The sequence below is a fragment of the Ascidia mentula genome, chromosome 5, assembly GCF_947561715.1.
Source record: "Ascidia mentula chromosome 5, kaAscMent1.1, whole genome shotgun sequence".
NCBI lineage: Eukaryota > Metazoa > Chordata > Ascidiacea > Phlebobranchia > Ascidiidae > Ascidia > Ascidia mentula.
Window position 1 is genome coordinate 9,861,338 of NC_138570.1, and position 21,922 is coordinate 9,883,259.

A 21,922-nucleotide genomic window follows, 5' to 3' on the forward strand; every position below is an offset into this window, starting at 1 on the left:
GGGTTTGGATGTACAAGGAGTTTTGACTGCAGTCGATCCCAGTTTACCACCTTCCGTGTTGTCAGAAACTCCGTCTCCACCTTATTCAAACCAATACACGAAGTTTCTGGGTTACTGTAGTCTAAAACGGGATCTATCAAGTGGACAGAATCTAGCCCTTGATGTGGCACTGTCTTAAAACCCACGACAGCAATTAGCCGATAGGAAATGTTTGAAACAAAGTGTTTCTGTTTACCTTCAGTTGGTTTATTTTTTAAAATAGTGAAAAATCGATTTTGCCTACATAGGCATCAACAGTTTCTGCAACAAGAAACACTTTGTTTCAAACATTTACTATAGTCTATTGTGAATGTCGTTTTTACGTTTTTGTTCTTATTTGTGGGAAGACTGTGGTCGCATTTAAAATGTCACCTTTACCAAATATTACGTACATACAATATAAACTTACAAAGCGTGTAAATGAATTAAATATAGAAGGTTAGTTAACCAGGTTACTACGATTTTTACATACGGTTGGCCCAAGTAAAGGAACCCGCTATCACCTATTTCGCAGTTATCGCCTTCGAATCCTTCAGGGCATTGGCAAACGTATCTGGCTGGTTCTGGTTCGAAGCAGGTCCCACCGTTTTGACAAGGTTCCGATCTGCATTCGCCAATGTCCGTTTCGCATTGCTCACCCGTGTAGCTTAAAAAGTAAAACAGATTATGTGAGTATTTGAAAAGTAAACATTATAGGGGAGATCTATTGAGGAAATGCACAAACAGTATAATGTTTAAATTAGTGAAAAAAATTTGCATTTTTTATGAAATGAAAGCAGAAACTACGTATAAGCTATACGATTGAGACAATTCCAATAGATTTTTTATCATCATGAAAATATAAGAGTTGTTTTTCAATGCTTCCGAAGCTTACCCTTCTTGACATTCACAGAGGGGCAGGGTTCCCGCATCGTTGGTCACACACAGTCCGTAAATACATGGGTTCGGCTGACAAGGATCGTAATCCGGCGTTACTGCAAGGGGTAAGCTTGTGAAAATACTTTTTTTTAGTTGTCACTGCTTGACATACAATATTAATAGTACTAGTTTTTTTCCCGATTGACAACACCGCTCTAGCCTTTATGTACCCTGGTCAATTGAATAGAAAAACACGATTGATATTCAAGCCGAAGACAAACCGGGTTTAAATTTCAGTGTGTTGTTAAAATAAAGGAAAAACATTGCTGAGCAATATCTTTACATACACAGATTCTGCTTGCAACTTTGTACTTAACTAACCTCTAACCAACTTTCTTTCAAACTTGCCGAAGAGGCAAACAAGGTGTTCTTACCTTGATATGTTGCCACGAAACCTCTGAAGTTTGCCGAACTGTCGCTGTGGAAATGTATGTCAAGAGTTCCCACCCCCGCATACTCCTCCACGGGAGTGTGATACCTGCCACAAACACGTATAGGGGAATACAAGTGGCTGTAAATGGTGGTAATGGACTTACCCGCAAAACAGCTTGGAGCCGATGGAAGAAATTGTGACGTTGACGTAATCGAAGTCGCATGTTACGTTGGAATCTCTCGCCCCTATTTCAACCTCCATATCCCAAAACTTAACCTGAAAGGCAAAAACGACGGTTTCTTTGTGTTTTCTTGGGCATTATTAAAAACCGCAAAACACAAGGAGTTCTCACATATCTAAGTCAAGATTTACAATTTTACCTGCACAAGGCTTTTCTCGTCCCCATCCCTCCACCAAAAGCAGTCTTTATACGGCGGGTAAGTTCCGTTCGGATTGTCATCACTTGGGTACCCTGGGGTAATAATTTGACCCTGTTCATCTGTAAGTTCACCCCCGCAGGGTTCGTTTTGCGCTGGATGACCCGTGTCATAATTTCCGCCAGTGTTGTTTCCATAGTTATAACCGGAGTAATTTCCATAATAACCGGAGTAATTTCCATAGTAACCGGGGTAGTTACCATTACCATAGTAATTACTATTGTTCCCACCATAGTTTCCGTAATAATTTCCATACATGCCTTGGTAGTTACCGTAGTCGTAGTTTGGAGCTTCATTGTTTTCTTCCTGACCTGTAAATTAGCAATGTATGCATTTAACCGAAATAATTTAGGTTGCTTTTGATGTTACTGGGTCTTGTTTTTACAATTTTGCGATAACTCAGTGTATAAACAAGTACTATAAAAAACAAACATTCAAAACATTTGCGTATCACCTCTCGTCATTGTTGCCAAGGCGACACCCAAAAGAAACAAAGCAGTTGACACTTTTCCATTTGACATCTTCGCTATACCGCACACTGTGTGAACTCAACAGGCAAAATGATGGCACGAAACCAGCGAATCATCGGAAATCGACATTTTATCCAAAAGTGCCTGAGCGCTAGACTTATAATACAACAGAGTACCAGCTGGACAATGGCGATTAAGTGGACGCCGTTGTTTTCGTCCTTGCCTTCTTGCTACAAAAGTCGAGGGCAGCAAAGTAACATTGGTTGCAGTTAATCTTCTCTTGCTCTCCTTGGCACAAGAACACTTAATCTCGTTTCCGAAACAATGGAAAAGGGTTTCGAGGACACTGGCAGCCAAACTTGGAGCATCGTAGCTGGTCCTCACGAACGCTTGACACAAACTCCCACCAATTACAGCCGTCCAACTCGTTCCAACGCCCCGTTGTTGTGACATCTAAGCGACCACAACAACAATAATAACATACCAATAGTTGCACACTTTGGAAACTTCCTGGAGTGATGAAGAGTAAACAAAAGCGCGTCCAGTCGTAGTTATTTTATTGAGGTCATAAGGTATTTGAAAAGCTTGTTTTTGACTTGTTTGAAATCAAAGATACCAACATAAAATACATGTTTTGAATTTGGGGGCGTATATGTTCTGGGACTGGTTTTGAAAAAGGTCTCGGATATTAGATGAAAACAAATGTAAACGTGAACATTTAAGTGTTGGGAAATGAGCAAACATTGAAAAGAATCTTCACTGTACAGTATTCTATATATTTAGATGCAAAGACAATTTCAAAACTGAACATCTCGCAAATCGAATAAAAAACTACTTGAGTCGAAATAAACGGGACGCGAGTGAGAATATAAACAAATAGATCGTAAAATGTCAAGGGATGTTTCCGCGGTAAGTTCTTTGTGGATTTTCTTCTCTAAACACCTCGTCGCTTATGTAACTCAGATCCGACTTGCTTCGTAAGCTGAAGGTGGAGCGTAGATTTAGTTCGGCTCCATCAAGCTTCATCCAAGGCCTTGGATGTTCAAAATACGCATCATATTGTGGGCACGGTTACGTAGCATCGAGCATTTGGTTGATCAGATTTATAAACATTTTTTTGTGTTAACTAATACATTTCCAACAATTTAATTTTTTCTCTTAAAATTCAAAACAAGAATATCCCACCCTTTGTAAACCATCCACAGTGTAAATATGACCAACTTGACCGCTAGCGCCACCCCGAGGCCAATCATGACTCCTAGCCACGTTGAAACTCCTTCTTCTTCGGTAGAAGTGGTGTTACCTGATTCGCACAAAATTCAATATTTTATAAACTAAGTGCTAGACTTATGGCATTTTGTTTCTGTTGCTGTAAGTCAAGGGCTGGATATAAATATATTGCACTCGTTTTTTCTGCATTGCGATACGGAATCAATCGATAGTGATTGCATCAGACGCAAAACCAATGTTGTATTAACGATTTGTTTTGTAAATATGTGATGAGCCAAATATAAACGCTGATGTACGCGCTTATCTAATCATAAATCCTATAATTATCGCCGATTTTTAGTCGGCTTACTTAAATTTAAAATATAAAAATTAAATAACAAAATTTGTACGAGTTTATCAAATAAAATGTTGTTTTTATTTGGCTTATCTGGACATTTTGTTCCTACTTATGCACTCTGGCATGGCGTGGGACCAGGTGCCATCCTCGAAGCAAGTCAAGTTCACTGGGCCGGTGAGGGTGAATCCTTCAACGCAAGAGAACTCGACGATCGAACCTTCCTCAAAACGTTTATCCTCGGTAACGTAGGGAATTCCAGGGTTTCCACAGCCGGCCTCTGTCGACGTAAACACAGTAAATATATAAGAGCAGTAAGATGATTTCATGAAAAGCTTCATATTTATATGTCCCATTCGTTGCGGGGAAAAGACGAAGTTTAACTCAGAATTGAGCAAAGCTGTGGAATTAAAGAACACTTCTATCATCCGTTTAGCAGAGGGTGTTTTTCTGCCCACACAATTAAAAAATGTCAAGAATGTCTCCCGTTGATCGATGTAGATAAGTAGATATGGATTAATATTTTTAGGATTTTCAGAAAAAGTAACGTATATTAGGAACACAACTCACGGGTTTTCTCATAATTCTGAGTATAAAGAGACTGGCCCATATTGTTATTAACACTGTCATGTCAGTCAAACTGATGATGACATAAGTTTTTGGCGAAACGTCTTATTTTAACATGACAGTGTTAATAACAATATGGGCCAGTAACGTATATTGTTTCTATGATTGGGGGCGTTTGGCAACAACCTCCGCTATGTAATAGGTGTGTTGTACAGCGAGGTTCAGGTCGAAATTCAGCATTGATGCATGGAGGTAGAAGATTGAAGTGTACAGAAATCAAGCAGCCTATACATTCAAGCAAAGACAAAATCGTGGCTTGCAAGAATGCCTTTCGAGTTTTATTTTTTGGTCATTTCGATTCGGATATCTCAACTTAATTAAACAATTAAAAAAATTAAAAAACAATTGTACATAATATAATCTGAATCAAACAGAAAAGAGCCTTAAACTTGCATTTTATTATTTATTGTTGGTCAGCTTTGTCTTTTGAAATCGAATGTCTTACAAACAAAATGTTATATCGCAGAATACAGATTTCTGCATTCTCCTAGACTTCGTTGGAACGATAATGTTACATGTCATACCACAAAGAACTAATAGCAAAAATAACTGGAAGCAATGGGCATCTAGGCCTACTCGAATGCATTTTGAATGAAAAAACAGCGTCTATACTAGCACAAGCATGCTTAAGGAAATTCGAAGATTGTCCAGTGCGGCCTTGCTAAAAAAATTAGTTGCTTAGTATTTTATAACTGATTTGAGAGCCAAATAACTGCAAGCATTTGGTCGTGAAACCAGCAACTGTGCTCGCGCAAGCATGGACACAGTGAAAAGGCAAAGTTTGGCAAGCCAGAAAAGCAGCAGCCGCGAGCCTTTCTATAAACACCTCTTTGGCACAATTCGTCCCGCCAATCTTTGGTGCAAGCACATCGAAAGCCGTCAAAATCAGAAGGATAATCCTCATCACTTTCCTCCTCATTGGGAAGATTTTCGCAACTTCCACCGTTGAGACAAGGCGAGGAGAGACACGGCGGGAGATCGCCTTACATTGTAAATAATAGCAACATGGTACCTCACAAAGCCACTTAATTTATCTTTTTTAGGATTTTTAGAGTTGTCGAAGTTTGTATAGCATTCTAATCAGAGCTAAAATACATTTTGCGTGATTTTTCGGCAAGTTTTTCTAGATCAAAATTCAAGATTTTTTACAACAAAAATTAAAGTTATACACTATCTAAGAAACTTTCGTTTCTTTTCGTTTATATATTTAAAATAAGGTGGTAATCATCAGGGCCACTTGCAACAGAATGGGAAATGATTCCCGAATTAATTCACAAAAAAATAAAGTTTGCAATATGGCTATGTTTAGGGAGTGTTTAGTTGTGCGTTAAATGTATAGTTGTGCGTTATATTTATAGGAACATGGCCCAGTGAGCAGCTTAAAACTTATATCATAAACAAAAAACATTCTACCGATTTCGCAATTGAATCCCTTGTAGTGTTCAGCACACTCGCAAGAATATGAAAACTCTTCTTCATTCATATTACAGGTGGCGCCATTTTGACACGGCGAACTTTGACAAGGAGAATCAAGCTCTAAAGAAACACAAAAAATCCTACATAAATGTTTGCAAGCATTTAGTCCGGCCATCACATTGGCATAAACGCTAAACTGGGCAAATATTAAATCATTTTTAAAAACGTTGAATGCATTTTTTTCCCACATGACTGACAGTTTACTTTCACACAAACCTATTTCGCAGTCGTCTCCGTCCCAACGTATTGGACATTGACAATGGTATTTGTTGATTTCGGGTTCTGAGCAAGTTCCTCCATTCTGACATGGTTCCGATTCACATTCTCGTATGTCCGCTTCACACCACTCTCCCGTTACGCTTCAACAACAAACGCACAATTTCCATGCTTTGTGTAAGCAGGGTATAGATGTAACCATGACGACAAGGAACTGAAACCTTGTTGAAAATCTTTAAGGCTCGCTTGGGAAGTTTTGCAAAATGAGTCACACAGCCCGACTTGCGTCATCTGTACTGCGCGTCAGATACTTCAGTATCTGATTTATTTGGTTAAGAGGGCAATAGGATTGCTAAAATGTCGTTTCTAGCCAAACAGATCTGATTTGTTTTGGACAAGAACATCCAAAGTTAAATTTAGATATAAATTATGCTACATAGTTTCAAACATTCAATACAATGATAAGCAATGTGGAGCCAATAATATGAATTTGTGTATAAGCTGCAGACAGATGGCCACTGTTTCGACCTAAAAGGGCCATCTGTCTGCAGCTTATACACAAATTCAATACAATGATTTATGCCAACTAGTTTCGAAGATGCTTTTGAACAGACAACGAAACATAGTTGGTTTAAGTTCAAGGAATGACCTAAATTTTTTCAGAGCTTTGGTATTGGTGTATATGGTTTACACATGTAATATTTTCCTCAAGCTTGTTCTGATTAAATTGCAATTTGAAACCGATTTTCAACAAATTTGTCATCATATGCCAGCTCTTACCCTGGATCGCAAATGCATTTTGGTCGGACGCGATCCTCCGACCTTCCACACTCCCCGCTTGTGCACGGGTTCGGTTCGCATGGATTGTATCCTGGTGTTACTGCATGAGTATAAATAATATTGAAATTATTGAAGTGGTTTGCCAGCTTACCTACTGTAGAAATATGGCAATTATTTAAGAAAGAAGAATAATTTCCTGCCTGAATCGAAATTGTCATTTAATTCAGGACCCAGCAACTGCGCGGGCAAAGGTTTTGTCTTCGAGGGAAAGCTCGTTTATCATAAGGTGTGAATTATGTTGAGTGGTCAATTAATCCGCCTTGAATAAGATTTGGAGTACCCCCGCGCGTAATCCGCCCCTCGGTAGAACGACCCTCGAGCCAGGTTCGTGTGAGCCCGTTACCAGAATGCTGTTTCGCTACAATTGCTCACCACTACCTACTTTTGTAGGAGAGCTGGAATCCACGGTAGTTCACCGACTGGTCGCTGAAGAAATGGATTTTTAAAGATCCGAAACCGACAATGGTATCCGGAGGTAACGAGAACCTACAGGACAAAACATATTTTCAAAGCAAAACAATTTCTCACTAATTTTTTTTACACAATAACATTATCGTTTAAAAACAGTTCAACAAAATAACAGTTCAACAAAATTAAACATTTAAATTGTCATTTTGTCACTTTCGTTGAAACTATTGTCAAAACCATAATCACGTTGGTCGCAGGAAATTTTTTTGTGTTGTGATGCTCTGAGAAGATAGTTTGATATGATACACAAGGACACCTTTCCTATGAATAGTCCCTTTAGTCATACACTTGAGTAAGGTTTTCACTCAAAATGGCGACCATCCTTAATTCGAAAAACACACCTCTTCAGAGAACAAGTAGCGGTCGAGCTCAAAAATAGACTAAAGAACCATCGGCAAGAAGCTTTATCGATTTTTGTCACAAAACTTTCGGTTGCGCAGCGGACGCATTTGAAGGATCTTGAACAATTTACAGACACTTGTGACTGAAAGCCGGATGGCTTCTGGTTACTTCTTCTGAAATCTGTTATTATTTATCTCGGGCGGATTGGCAATCCATCTTGCAAAGAGCCTGTCTGTTTCAAACATTAGGCCAACTTTACACTAAGTTGTAGCATGGTATTTTCAACAAAGCATATACTAATCATTCAGAATACCTTGAGGTGTTATGTTATGCGGTTATATTTTTAGCGTCATTATCAGAGCAAACGTTTAGTGCCATTGCATTTATTTTCGTGTCTAAACTTGTAGCTGTGTTAACCAATGGAAACCCTGTAAGTAAGGAAGATACCCTTTTTGTGGAGTTTGGTATAAATGTTATAGGAGAAATTTTTCGCATGTTTATGGAACAAAGCAATTGTAATATTTACCCGCAATATTTCCTGGCCGACAGTAAAGATATCGATATATTGATGAAATCATAATCGCAGGTGATGTTGGAGTTTTCTGCTCCGATTTCAATGACCAAGTCCCAAAACTTTACCTGGCAAGTAAATAACGTCAAAACCACGGTCAAAGTTGTGTTGAAACAAAGTTGTCAGAAACACCTGTTGACTTTGACTTGGGTTTTAAGAAGTTTTGTTAAATGTGATAAAAACTAAACGTTGAAAAGGAGATTGTTTTGTTTCAATCGATTCCACGAATTCAGTGAAAACAAAACACTGCAGATACCAATGACATTCTTGAAACACAAACCCTCCTTTTTTTTATCACACAAAATTAAACTAAATGAGAACATTTACAATAAACAAGGCAATTTTTCTAACATGTTCTGGAATGTGGATCGCAAACAACATGTACTACAGTTAATTTCGCTATAGTACACGATGTTGTGTTCAAATATTAACATGAACATCTGGGATCCTTTAAAACCTATAGGCTATAGTTGGAAATTTAAACTGAATTCACTTTGCCGAAATCTAACAAGATCTACTTTATTCATGAACTCAAAATCCGTACAAACCTCCGGCAAGTTCCACTCATCAGGCCTATGTAAATGTGTGGAAATAACTGTTTGTGTCTTACCACGATCAGTGTGTCTTCGTCTCCGTCGTAAAACCACTCACAATCCGAGTTGGGAGGATATCTTCCCTGAGGGTTGCCCGGGCCTGGGTAGCCAGGATTTTTCAGCAGAGTAAACTCATCTGTTACAAGTTCGCCTCCACACGGACCCTCCGTTGTTTCGTCGAAAGAGTCGCTTGTAGTACCTTCATCTTGGGCTGCATTAATTGTTTAAAATCAAAACCCATAAATTGTTTAAAATCAAAACGCGAAAGAAGAAAATGTATGTATTGATGGTGCGTAAAAACATTTACCAGTGGTGAAAAAATATCCCGGAGAAAATAAAATTAACTATGGTTGGAAGTGATGAAAAAACATACAGAACTGAAATGAATAAAATCCTATTAAAACGTTTACCAGAAAAGAAAATGTACTAATAGAATCTTAAAGATTGTACGCAAAATTAACTTAAATATTTTACGCAATCCAAGTAAAAAATTGTTTGTTGAAAATGTCATCGTGTTAACAAAGAGTTTGTCAAAACTATGGAGCAACTCCTCATCTTAAAGTTTATAACTATAGGATTTAAATCCTAATAGTTTGCTTTATATTTGCAAGTCAAACCTATTGTGACAACCAGAGATCGTATAACAAGTGTCAAAAAAACAAAAATATGAAAAAGTATTTATACTGAAAATATAAGTTTGCTTACCGTAGGAAAACCGTTGAAGTCCCATATACGCGTGTAATATCAGCATCAATACAAAACGCATATTTTTTTCTTGGAGATTCATCCGAAAACTGCAGCAGCAGTAGATGCAGTTTAATATGTCGCGCTAAACCATACAAGCCATTCCGCAAAGCCAGTCCACTTCTTTGACTTTGAACTTGAAGGAAAACCTCTGCAATCCACGGTGGCGTTTAGTGTCGATTGCCACTCCTCAACCGTAGCCACATTTTCCGCACTGACGTCAGCACTCGTGGAGCGCATTTGTCGCGAGGCTTTCAAGGGCAGGTCGTTAGCGGGCTTTTCATTAGTTGTTGATTTGACACGGCAAGAAGTTTACCAAAGGGTGCTTGGCTACGAGGCTATCTTCACGCAACTTCAAACGGCTCCGCTTGGTGATAGTCGTGTGGTGACACAGACAAAACACCTCTTCGCCCGCTTGAAGGAAATAGAAGGACAAGTATGGGCAAGGTTAAGAGGTTTCACCCCTGAACGTGCTCATAGTGGGAGCTGGTCCTCTTACAATCCTCTGGGATTGGGTTATTGTCACGCGCCGTCCACATTTCTAAACTTGTTTGGTCCAAACACTTTTTGTAGCAGATATAATCATTCGGTCTAGAATAACCGGGTTACAAAACAGTTTTGGAAGCAGATCACAAAAATTGATTATATGCGCTTACGGCCAAATATATAACCAATAAAGTAGTGTTGCTACCACCAACACACAAGAAAAAATATCTTGTTTATGTCAAATGAAATATAAAAAAAAACTTATTATTAACCATGAGTTTGATTAAAATGGAATTTAAAACATAAAATAATAGGGACCGGCTAATATTTTCAACCGTAAGTTTGAAAAACAATCAATGCATATGTAATTGTAAACCCAGAGTTCGGTATTTCCATACAGCGTCAGCTCGGCCAATTTTAACGCTTAACTCATATCTCATACAAAGAAGACATAAGAAGTTTCTTGTCGAAATAAACTGGGATCACAACTTTTGCCGTTGACGTGCAAGAATCCATTTCAGAGAAAGTTTGAAGTCAGTTTCCAAAAATATTGGACTGAGTGCATATCAAACGGCCAACGCATCATAGTGTGATGGGTTAAGTGGATCTATTTTATGCATGGGTAATTTTTCGTGTCATCAGTGTCATCCACATTTGCTAAGAAGTGGCATTATTTCCAGCAGCAGTATGTAACACGAACCCACATCAAAGCTACCCCGCAAACCCCAACCTATTGAAAGTGCCGCCGGGCGAGGGAAAATCACAGGGTAATTACCGGGGGCAACCAGGTGCCCCAAATTGAATTCAATTGTCGTCCCACGCTTAGATCTAATATTTAGAAAGTGACGTCATATATAGGACAGTTGGTTGACCGTGTTTGGTCAATCAGTTCTGCGTAAATAAAACGACTTGCAAATTTTTGTGATCATTCACGCTGTTGCATAAGATGGAAGGTAGTGTTCTTAGTGTTGTTCTTCCTTTGGTTGCACTCTGGATGAGAGCAGGTACGTTGGAATAGTATGTGAATTAGTGTTAGCTTTTCCAGTAACCAAGTAAGTAAAAATATTGTTAGCAGATAGCAATACAAACCTATTTTTAATGAGAAGTGAAATTTCAGTTGCACAGTGGTTCTGGGATATATGCCCAATTGTAGAAGGACAATTTCAGACATGTTGCTTTACTTAATAGCCCAATCCCTTTTTAGCAAATTTTGACCTTGCCAATTTACCGCGTGCCCTTGATGCAAAGCACGACACGTTATTACATAAAAAAATAGCTTTTGTATACAGATGCACAGGTTTGCCAAATCTGCAGCTCCCGGTTCCTCACAGACAATTGCGACCTATTTTTACCTTGTCCGGTGGGTGCGAGATGTTACTCGTTGACTTGGCTAAGGGATGGAATCAGATATTGTAAGTCACAAGCTGTCGGTGTATTTAATTATCTCCCGATGGCGCCCACCTACATTTGCCACAGCCGATCTGAGCGTTTACATCCGTAAAAACTGCCCAAGGCTCGTAATTAAATAAGTAGTTTCGGAGGTTATGACGACACAATTGTCTGCAGTAAATGGGGAAATTTTAGTATATTCTTAATATTATCGTTTGCCACTTTTAGCAAAGCATCATGGCAAGATTTTTCCGAACAAATTGTTTTTAATTCACCCATTTTTGAATCGTCGCGCTCGTTTATATTCTTACTACCCTAATAAGTTATTTTAAAATGGTGCTAAAAAATTTCGCAATGTTTTTCAAGTGGAACGTTGGTTTGAAACTGACGCAATGACAAAACACGAAACCTTACCGGCGGTTATATTTGAACAGACCGGAAAGGTTGCCAGGACGCAGTATCAAATTGCCAAGAAAGCGTAGACAGATTTTGTACAAGAGACAATGCGGCTATCTGCTGTGAAGGAGATTTTTGCAACTTGCCCGATCCATATCTAACCTGGAGTAAGTCTTATATTCAAAAACCACAAGTAAAGCGTATTTGACTTTGAATGCGTTGTGTGTTGATAATTAGGACCCAACAGTCCAAAGAATGTGATTTTAAAGAGCGTGGGTTCGAGGCATGCGGTCCTGGGTTGGGACTTACAGTGTAATGGAGAATACACTTACCAAGTGGAGTATAGACGACAGGGAAGCACTTCAATGTTTGTTAACGACATCAGCGGACAAGAGGTCAGTAACCACGTAAAACTTGAAATTCGATAATGTTTGTTTGTTGATTTGGGATGTCACCAAGTGCAGGCTTACTTGCAAAAGCACGATTTTTTTTGTAACAGTTGAATTGAAGGAAGGTAAATTTACATTAAACAAAAATTCGCGTCAACAGTGCACAAGTAATGCAATCATGTCGATTGAAACACTGACGTATCATTATCCATAGGCGACCATATCCGGTCTTGATGCGGGAGCCTCGTATGATTTCGATGTGAGATCGGTTTACGACGGGTTGCACAGTTTACCCACCAACCTCACCCAAGTAATCACCAACCATTCAGGTGACACAAGTCATGTGTAATTTAACTAACGACCATCAATAAACTTAGCCTGGCAACTACCATGTTTCTTTGCAGGTTCCAATGAATCAAAGTTGCTTTAAATAAACAGTTAACTTTTTTTGTTTACTTTTGTGTTTTTGGTATCTTAGAATTTCGTAAACATGATTTCACCCATATATGTAAGTGCTTGGAATGCTTCTTCAACCTTTGCTGTACTTTGTAGATAACTACTTCGCAATTTGCGCAGTCACTGCTAACTCCAGTTTGTCCGATCTAAACACAACGATATTACAGCCATGTTCACTTTCCCAACTATCTTGTGTTATAACTCTGTTGTATCCAAGCGAAGGTGGAGAAACGTAAGTTTGATGTTTATTGTTTGAACACCAATCAAAAGTTAAATCTAAATGTTAAAGGCATTTTAGGTTTCTGAAGAGCAAACATTAGTAATGCTGTAAAGGTGTTTACGTTTATTTAACCCAACCTTATTATTTCATGTTTCAATTTACGCGCGACGATACGCAAGAGGAAAAGGCGATATAGTGACAATAAAATCAGTGCTTTATGCATTAAAGATTACAATGTAAATAAACAACACATACACAATGTAGAATGTCATGGGCACCAATAAAAAATTTAAATTTATAAGTTAGGCGTAGACGACAAATCACGGTTGTTCCAGTAATAACACAAATTAATTGTGAATATATATCAGGTATGCCACCCGCAACTGCGTCTCGAATGAGTTTTGTGAGACGACCGCAAGCACCAACATGCAGCAGTGTAGGCCTGGTCAAGCTGGTTCGGTTTGCCATTTCTGCTGCAATTCTTTTGTGTGTAATGTCAACACAAGCATTAGTGAAGGTAAACCATAATTTATTTATATTTTTAATATTATGTTAACGATTTTTAGTACCATTTTTTGTACCATCACATAATTGTAACACTTATTTATCATTTAACTATACGACAAGACGTGCAGCATCATTTGGGGTGACTTTTGGGACGGTTGCACTGGGTTAGAAAATATTTGAAGCAAAGCTGATTCATTTTTGCATTACTGAATTCTTGTAGTTTGGCAATCTTTAAAAAGACTGTCTTTTGTATTGAAAAAAACACTAGCTTTCGCGTTGGTCAATAAAAGCTACGTCTAATTGTGCCATAAGGACAGATTATTAAAATGTAATTACGCAATCAGCGCGATACACAATGTTCGGAAATTTTTCATGCGGTTGTGTAATACGCAGATTTGGTGTGCGACGGCGGCGAATCGCGCGTCGAATGTGGATGGGCCGGAATCGAACGTCTCACTTGCGAGTCACGCGGTTGCTGTTACCAGGAGACGGCTTCGTCCACTTACGACCGATGGTGCTTCCACAAGACCTACGGTAAGCCCCGACGATGGCGCAATGCTCGCATACACACTGACTCACTGCATGAAATAAATAACGGCCGAAATTCACAAATTTCCAGGAAAATTTCCCATTCGTTTGGAACTTTTTAATCCTTCAGTTTGAAGGTCAAGGTGTGACATTGGGTAACGCACAGGGAATACCTTTTGCTGTTGTTTACGCTGTAATTCTGTTTAATCATTTCATGAATTCTCGAAGGTGATCTATAGTTGAAGACACGTTTAGACCAATAAACTTCACATCGGTGGATAAATAAAAATAGTTTCCCCATTTCAAATTACATACAAATAAAGTTATTGTACTTCGTAATTTTGGATTAAAATTTGTTTCACGGCATAGTGTCCGGAGTAACGACAACCGAGCCACCACTGCTGATTGGAGGACTCAGTACATGGGTGATCGTGGTCATTGTGCTGGCGATTGTCCTCTTTATTCTCATCATCGTATTGCTGGTATTCTGCATTTACAGCCGAAGACAGAAACAGAAGAGTGCAACCTATAATTGCGACGCGGTTTATGCGGTAAAACGTACTTGTTATTATTCCTTCGCTTTCCGCATGGAGCTTCAAAACCGGACGTTTGATATTTAGGCTACAAAACTATTTACAAAGGAGCATGAGATACGTAAACTTCCTATAGTTTACATTAAACAAGAGAAATAGCCGACATTCTTTCAGTTTATCTGCATTATTTTGGGTCCAGGAACTCATTGTAGTTGATGTAAAAATGCAATTCACCATAATTTGATTCACAAATGTTTACACCTAGGCATTTATGACATAAACATATTTGACAACTTTTTACTTTTGACCCAACACGGGATATTATTCCTAGTATGCAATTGCACCAAATTTTTAAACGAAATTGCCAAACATTATAATATACCATGTTTCGGAATCAGCATATTTTAAGGTTTAAAATCACAGCAGTAAACGGCCTAAAATAATCTTGGGTTGGAGTTTTGGTTCCGTGCGAAAAAAAAACAACTTATTTTTCGCACGTAGACGCCGCACAAGGGCCGCTCTCGAGCCCCAAGAACAATCTCAGGATTCGGACGAAGCAATCCTACTGTGACCATTGAAGAGTCGCCTTAGGACGATGAAGTGGCCGCTAAGGAGCCGAACTTATACTTGTTTTCCCACTTAAGTTGTTTTCCTTGCCGTCTTTTTGCGACTCGATGTTGTTTTTCCCTTTCGTCAACTGTTATTTGAGGTGCAAGAATTTCGTGCGCCTTTCTATGTGCACGGTATCGGATGCAAAGGGACACAATAAACTAGAAAAAGTTCCATTCTCCATTTTCCACAGATATAGCGTCACGATAATAGCGCTTGCAATAGAAACAGTCACGAGGCTCAAGAAGTTCGAACACCAACGCTTTGTGGCAAGATGCCCCGCGGCTACTAATAACGTGACGTATAAAGACGAGTACGAGCCGAAGATAGCAGGACCTTTATTACGACATCACTTCTCCCAAAGCCAGTTTAACGAGGAAGATGAGCCTGATGTACCTTTAGAGAGCTTTGTGTAGTTATTGAAATACAGATGTTAAATTTCTATTGGCGAGAAAGCAAGACTAATGTAAATCAAGTATGTGTACGATGGGAAATAAAATTATATAACTTGTATAACGCTGAAACATGTCACGCTGTTTGACTTTGAGAAGTGGTGGATAGTTCCTTTTTATTTAACTTAGTATTGTGACAAAATCTCAGAGGTAACAATTACAGCATACACAATTTTATAACTTCTCTGCAAACTGAATCATATTCTTGCACAATAAATAGACAAATAACTATTCGAGTCGAAAGTCTACAAGAACAATGGTTCGGTTTTCGGAGTTGTGTTTCATGCGATGATATAAAAATTACACGTGTTTTCAAAGGTTTTTGACAGTGTGTCGTACATGGAGTTTAGGCACTGCCATGCTACATTATGGCTGGCGCTTGTGTACGCCATAGCCCAGGTGCTTGGAAGCACGTTAACCTGCCCAAATAACATCAGGACAGAAGAAAAGGTGTGTGGAGAAACGTGTTTCCACACCGACTTCGAGAAGAAATCGGGTAGGAATTGATGTGATACGGTTTCATTGTGTGATTGAATCTTTTTTGATAAAGCAATTATTTGACACGCGGCCTTTCATTAAGAGCTAAGAGATGTTCCTCAGAAACAAATTAGTACTAAACTAGAAGACAAATTTGGCCCTCGGGCTTTGTTCATGCCGTTTTCCAATTAATACAGCTACAATTACACTATGATTTTTGTCTTTGTATGTTTTTACAGCAACGGCAGTTATTTTTCAAGTGCAATAGTCTGAATAAAAGGATTTTTTTTCTCCGCAAATACATTAGTCCTAATAAACTCCTGAAAAAGGCGACAACAAAGCTTGACCACCTCTTTTTGACAGAAAATATATACGAGGAAATTTTGGACAGCTACCTTGGCCAGAATCAAGTGAAATTTGTCAAAAACGTTTGTGGAAATTTTGATTGGCAATATAGTAACGAGATTGTGGAAGCAAGACACATTATACTCACTGTTTATGCAGTTGAACACACTCCTCCAGATAGCTTATTTTATCCAAACGACGGGGTGACTGAATACAACAATACAGATGTCAACATAACCCAACCACCCCGGAGGTTGGTTATAGCAATCGATAGCAACATTATCCATCATGAGTAGATTGTATGCAATATTGACACTTTTAGCGAGTAATGATTAGTCATGGATGTTTCGACTTAAATATTTCACTGGTTTTTATCATTAAATGTAAGACAAACATACACCAATTAACAATCTATAAAAAAAAATAAGGACGATATTTCGTTTTCAGGTTTCTTCCTTTACGAGGCTGTTGCGGGGTACCACTGACCGCAAATACATGTAAAACAAAAGTGACACTTCTTTTTGACACCGAACTCTTCTTCAGTCTTACACTATTTCGGGTTACTTCGTTTGCACAACTGAACGTCAGCCACGATTGCACGATGTTTCCTGTACCGGCGCAACCTGAACAATTGGTACCCACAGATCCGCTTGGTACGGACCCGACAAGTCACCGAAGTAAGTCTGGGGCTTAGATTTTTTTCTTCTTGAAAGGTTGCAATATTTTACTAAGCTGTTTTTTTTAAGATTGGGGAACTGTAGTTAAACCGTTCCAAAAAGATTTACCGACAAAGGTAACGGTTTTTGAGAAGTACGTCAGGAAGCTGGAAGCAAAGAAGTATGATTCCGTGTGTGTCTTCAATATGCCCGAAGGTCTAACTGGCTTTTTATCATTTAAATGTTTTAAATAATATTTTGGGATAATGATTATCGTTAATTTCAATTAGAAATGTACGTTTCGTCTGAAACGTCGTAAAATACAGTACGTTTATGCCAGAAATGCCTGGCAGCAACAGGAATTTCATCGTTAATTTCGTTTGGACAAACTATGAATAAAAGTAAATCAACCATGACTTAGAAATGGTTATTTACAATATTCAGTCCTGCTGTGTGCAATAGGAATTATAATTTATTATTTATTTATTAATTATTGGCTTGTAAATTGCTATTGTTTCCTGTGCACTTCTGCACAACAGACTGCTTTTTTTCAAACGAATAATAGCACGACGTTTTTGAGCTACCACTCGCTCCCTCAGGTGCAACAAATGCCCAAAAATCAGACTGTCACGAGAAGCACTATACAAACTATGGTTGTTATGTAACCAGATACTGATATGGCGTACCGCGGAATTTGGCTTCTCAATGTAAAACTTTAGATATAAATTTGGATGCATGATCTTAAATTAAATGAAATTGTTTCAGATGAAGTAATGGGAAACAACACGGACGCGTCGCCGTACAACGTGGACAGCGAGTTATTCAACCGCGGCGTCTTCCACATGTCCGGTTACCTTTACCAACAGGATCGTATATTTCATCTCTCCCAACCAAACAAGACAGTGGAATGTGATACGCAACGCTACGACAGCGGCAATGACTCTGCTGATAGCGTTTACAACATGAGCTCGGCAAATCCGGATAACAGCACTTTTACGTGCATGGTGTTGTGGTCGACGGTGAACGCATCCGACCATGTCGTGGTGAAATGCATGCCACACAATGGTAAGTGGGAAGATTTCCCGTTATTTTTTTCTAGCATTGTTAAAGTCCAGTGGTTCTCAAACTGATGTGATGTGATGCGGCGCTTTGAGTTAAGGGTGTAGCTTAACAATTTAAACAAAAGATGTAGAAATAATGGAGGCAAATAACCAGCAATGTCCACCTTCAGGGATTAAATATTGCTAAAATAGGAATAAATTGTCTCGATAGTTATGTCATTGGTGCGGTGAATCTTTCCAAGTGTCACAGGCAACGTGGGGCTTGAGAATGACGCATAGCGCATGTATGAGTTTGTTGAGGGGCAGATTCGTCTAACACAGCGCTAAAATGGAATAAACCTCAATTAAGTCTTCGGATCCGCCAACTTCCGGTTTTCATGGAGATTTCCCATAGAATATCTTGCAATATTTTATAAATCATTAATTTTTGCTAAAAAAATGCATCCAATACAAACATGTACCAATAAGCACAAAACCTTATTTCCTGGCAGAGATTTATATGCAAATGCGCGCAGACGATAGCTGAACAAAGATGTTTTGCAACCACTATTGTTCTGATGGAAATTTCTTGAACGTTCCGCTGTATGTTGATATTATCACAAGCAAACTAGCAATTTGTTACATTGTCTATTTTATAAATTCTCGACGTCTGGTCACGTTCTTAAACATTTCGTTTATATGCAAATCCTTTATAACACAGAGACATACCTACATGTACCCGTTAGAGGAACAGACGAAAAATACGTTCGGAATTGGACGTTGATCATCGTCGTGAGTTCGGTCGGCTCGACTATCCTCGTTGCGGTCGTGATTTTGATAATGTGGCGATGGAAGAAAAAGTACAGCAAAATGCTTAAAGACTCGAGGAAAGTCCCTGTACAGCTGGTAAGCCTATGATAAAATTTGTATTGTGCTACATGTAGCATGTCACAGTAAATGACTATTCTACAGATTATTTTCTGCGTTTTCAGTGTAACTAAATACTTGACTCAATAAATAGTCTTGTTTTTTTATGTCTGCATAGGACGACATACTGAAGGACGACGTTGGAGATTTGTCTGCTTGTAAATACGATCTTTGTGGGACTGAAAAGGTCGACGTCATGGACTTGGGAAAATACAAGATGAAAGCGTGTTACTGTGAGTTTGATAAGGAAAATATAATCCACCAAGAAGTTTGTAACTTATGGGGGTTGAACAATGAGAAAAAGAACTTACCGAACTGGTTACAAAGTCACACAGTAAATATAAAAACCATATGTTACTGATCATTTCACTGAGACGAAGAGATAACCACAATTTACCACATTTAACTATTTGAATGGTGGGTTGCGATGGTTTAGTCTACTTTGGGCAGATTTACGCCATTAGCATTGGAATTGCCAAAAAAAACTTTAATGCCTGCGGGCACCTTGTTCTACCACAAGTACCGACATGCCCGACCTTTGCCTATGTTTAAAACAGCCATCAAAATAGCATTTGGCTATAAGTCGTTTCCAACCTAAATCTATTTTGGTTCAAGCATTATTTAACAGCTTCTAAATTGTTTGAATTTATTGTTCAGATTATACAAATCACAAAGACCCACTGGAAAATAAAGAAAATTTAAAGCAGAAGAAGAACAGTTTACGCACACAATCCATCGATAACCCGACATACGGTTAGTTTGCATTTTTTTGGACGATTTTTTACATTTGCAAAACTGCTTACATATATGTGAATGCCACGGATGCAATGCATATGATAAAAACTGAAATTTGTTGCGCAGATTCATCAGTGTCGAATCCAGAGTATCTGCAAAAGTCTACAAATTTTGACAAGAGCGTTTCCTCGTCATATAATGACCATAAACAAGCGGGCACCCAAAAAGAAAGTTTAAAAACCTTCCACGATTCTGGCCTGGGGAACGACAGCAATGTGACCTCAGATTTATCAGCCAAAGGCGCCTTACAGCACGATGTGAAAATATCGGTGTACTCCATCCACGATGCTGCAGCCGATAGCGACTTGGAATCAAACTACATGCAGAAGTCGACGAATGCGGTGCCTGCTTACTTCGACAAGTCGTGTGATTCAGGCGTTGGGACAAGTGGCGGGAGCTTCAATTTCTCTTCTTCATCTGGGGATCCAGTTTCGGTAAAATCCGGCGTAACGGAATATCCACAACCCTCGACTACTTTTAGCGCGAGGTTTATCTCCGATGACTTGCAATCGCTTGAATCCTCCTTGAATAAGAAAGAAGATTCAACTTTGCCAAAATCTAAACTCAAGGGAAACGATAACTGTCCAATCAGCGGTTGTTCCTTATTCTCTTACCCTATAGATAAGGACAAAAGCAGTAAAGTGTCGTCCACTCCAGTAGGCGACCTGCAACCGGGCAGTCCTCCACTGACAGCTGTTTCATGCACGGATAGCGGTTACCCCGACTCCCCATCCACTTACCACGGAGAAAGCAGCGAAAGCGACGAGGAAATGATTTACGTAGAGACAAAGGTAAAGATTGAAGCAACCACCCCAGGTTCTTACGTAGACAAAGATACATTGGTATGTGAGCCTATTTTCGATCACAAGGTCATGGCGGTGTCTGAAAGCACTGTATGTAAAGCGGATGGGGATAAAGGGTGCCGTGTGCATGATGATGACACCGACGAATGCGCAGTTTCTCCTTACGTGGAAAAAAATGCGTTTATCGCAAACACAAGGTGGGAAACAAACTGTGCAAGAGGCAAGATTCAGGAAGATCCACCGAGTGTTACTGAATCATTTACTTATGACATAGAAGCGCCCTATTTGGATAAATGCGTCCCAAGAGATAAAATATGTCCAGCGCAGGCAAGCGGCCAATCAGTCCCGGAAGAGTTGTCTGGAGAAGATAATTGTTTTTCACCGTATCTTGACAAAACTACTCTGAAAACTAACGTTGTTGAAGATATGACGCAAACATACACGAAACTGGGAAGTGAAGAAGCAGAAGAAAGTCAACTAACATCCTGTGGAGCAACAAAATCCTTGAATAAAAGCGAAGGAGTAACCGAGACGTATTATCCCGGGGGAAGTCCGTACCTTGACAAACGCACATTGCTGCCAATCTGCGAACGTCAGCAGGCCATTTCGCAAAACTCGCCCTATTTGGACAAGCACACACTTCAACCCATTGAAAACATTTGCCGCGCGCAACAGGGTCAAGGAATTATCGCAAAACCGGAAGTGACGTGACGTCATTCTTTCCCGACCTTTAATAGGTTTTATGTATGAGCGACAGTCGTTGCATTCAATCGATTGGTGTGTGTGTCGGGTGGTGCTCTACTCAACTCCCTTTTTCTTAGAACCTGTCGTGGTTGACACTATTTGCGTCAATCGCATTTCGCAACATTATAGTTCGCTTTGATTCACTGAGGTGTTTAAGGTTCCAGTGTTTTTGACATGTGTTGGATTGATAAAATACATTGTCAAATAAACTTTTTTTGAAACTTTTTGCCAATTTTTATTCTAAAAGTAGGGCACGTAAATTAGTTTTACTAAAAAGCGTGTATCGCGCATAAATAACAAAAGGACAAGTGGCATTAACTGCAGACAAATTTGACTTAGCTTTAAAAACATTTGATTATAGTTTTCAAAGCCACCGTTTTTACATACTATAGTGCGAGTTGTTTGGAGCCCTCGGGCCTGAATTTTCGCCTTATTTGCGGCCCTAGAGAACAGTGAGCACAAGCAGAGATCCCGTGGGCATCTAATAAATAT

At 39.1% G+C, this 21,922-nt stretch overlaps 3 protein-coding genes across 4 annotated transcripts; 2 read left to right on the forward strand and 1 right to left on the reverse strand.

Moving 5' to 3' along the window:
* Positions 1 to 3,128: 3,128 nt before the first annotated feature.
* LOC145902869 (uncharacterized) lies at positions 3,129 to 10,680 on the reverse strand. The gene is made up of 12 exons (XM_082990961.1): positions 10,607 to 10,680; positions 10,178 to 10,269; positions 8,952 to 9,145; positions 8,297 to 8,409; positions 7,343 to 7,446; positions 6,901 to 7,000; positions 6,121 to 6,263; positions 5,842 to 5,964; positions 5,255 to 5,410; positions 3,914 to 4,081; positions 3,423 to 3,540; positions 3,129 to 3,270 (listed from the first exon to the last, which is right to left on the reverse strand). Exons 1-12 carry the CDS (start codon positions 10,678 to 10,680, stop codon positions 3,129 to 3,131), a joined length of 1,527 nt encoding a protein of 508 aa, XP_082847087.1.
* Positions 10,681 to 11,102: 422 nt separating this feature from the next.
* On the forward strand, positions 11,103 to 15,367 carry LOC145903487 (uncharacterized). Its single transcript, XM_082991571.1, has 10 exons — positions 11,103 to 11,168; positions 11,454 to 11,576; positions 11,988 to 12,116; positions 12,187 to 12,344; positions 12,553 to 12,667; positions 12,891 to 13,026; positions 13,383 to 13,531; positions 13,915 to 14,055; positions 14,419 to 14,600; positions 15,084 to 15,367. The coding sequence occupies exons 1-10, from the start codon at positions 11,111 to 11,113 to the stop codon at positions 15,171 to 15,173; spliced, it is 1,281 nt and encodes a 426-aa protein (XP_082847697.1). The 5' UTR covers positions 11,103 to 11,110; the 3' UTR covers positions 15,174 to 15,367.
* A 597-nt stretch (positions 15,368 to 15,964) lies between these two features.
* Positions 15,965 to 21,874, forward strand: LOC145902073 (uncharacterized). Of its 2 annotated transcripts, XM_082989923.1 has the most exons (10): positions 15,965 to 16,139; positions 16,484 to 16,718; positions 16,913 to 17,142; positions 17,212 to 17,337; positions 17,887 to 18,186; positions 18,883 to 19,067; positions 19,207 to 19,321; positions 19,746 to 19,841; positions 19,950 to 20,674; positions 20,753 to 21,874. In XM_082989923.1, the coding sequence occupies exons 1-10, from the start codon at positions 15,983 to 15,985 to the stop codon at positions 21,395 to 21,397; spliced, it is 2,814 nt and encodes a 937-aa protein (XP_082846049.1). In that variant the 5' UTR covers positions 15,965 to 15,982; the 3' UTR covers positions 21,398 to 21,874. The 2 variants fall into 2 exon arrangements, with proteins under 2 accessions (XP_082846049.1, XP_082846048.1); XM_082989922.1 differs by having other exon boundaries at positions 19,950 to 21,874.
* Positions 21,875 to 21,922: the final 48 nt, after the last annotated feature.

Coding starts and splice junctions, on each gene's coding strand:
- LOC145902869 (XM_082990961.1), bottom strand. CDS start 10,680: ATGGATTCTTGCACGTCAACGGCAAAAGTTGTGATCCCAGTTTATTTC. Junction 6,264..6,900: donor AAATGCATTTGCGATCCAGG/GTAAGAGCTGGC, acceptor TTGTTGTTGAAG/CGTAACGGGAGAGTGGTGTG. Junction 5,411..5,841: donor GGGATTCAATTGCGAAATCG/GTAGAATGTTTT, acceptor TTACAATGTAAG/GCGATCTCCCGCCGTGTCTC.
- LOC145903487 (XM_082991571.1), top strand. CDS start 11,111: ATGGAAGGTAGTGTTCTTAGTGTTGTTCTTCCTTTGGTTGCACTCTGG. Junction 11,169..11,453: donor TGCACTCTGGATGAGAGCAG/GTACGTTGGAAT, acceptor TTTTGTATACAG/ATGCACAGGTTTGCCAAATC. Junction 12,117..12,186: donor CGATCCATATCTAACCTGGA/GTAAGTCTTATA, acceptor GTTGATAATTAG/GACCCAACAGTCCAAAGAAT.
- LOC145902073 (XM_082989922.1), top strand. CDS start 15,983: ATGGAGTTTAGGCACTGCCATGCTACATTATGGCTGGCGCTTGTGTAC. Junction 16,140..16,483: donor CGACTTCGAGAAGAAATCGG/GTAGGAATTGAT, acceptor TCTTTTTGACAG/AAAATATATACGAGGAAATT. Junction 19,068..19,206: donor GGAAAGTCCCTGTACAGCTG/GTAAGCCTATGA, acceptor ATGTCTGCATAG/GACGACATACTGAAGGACGA.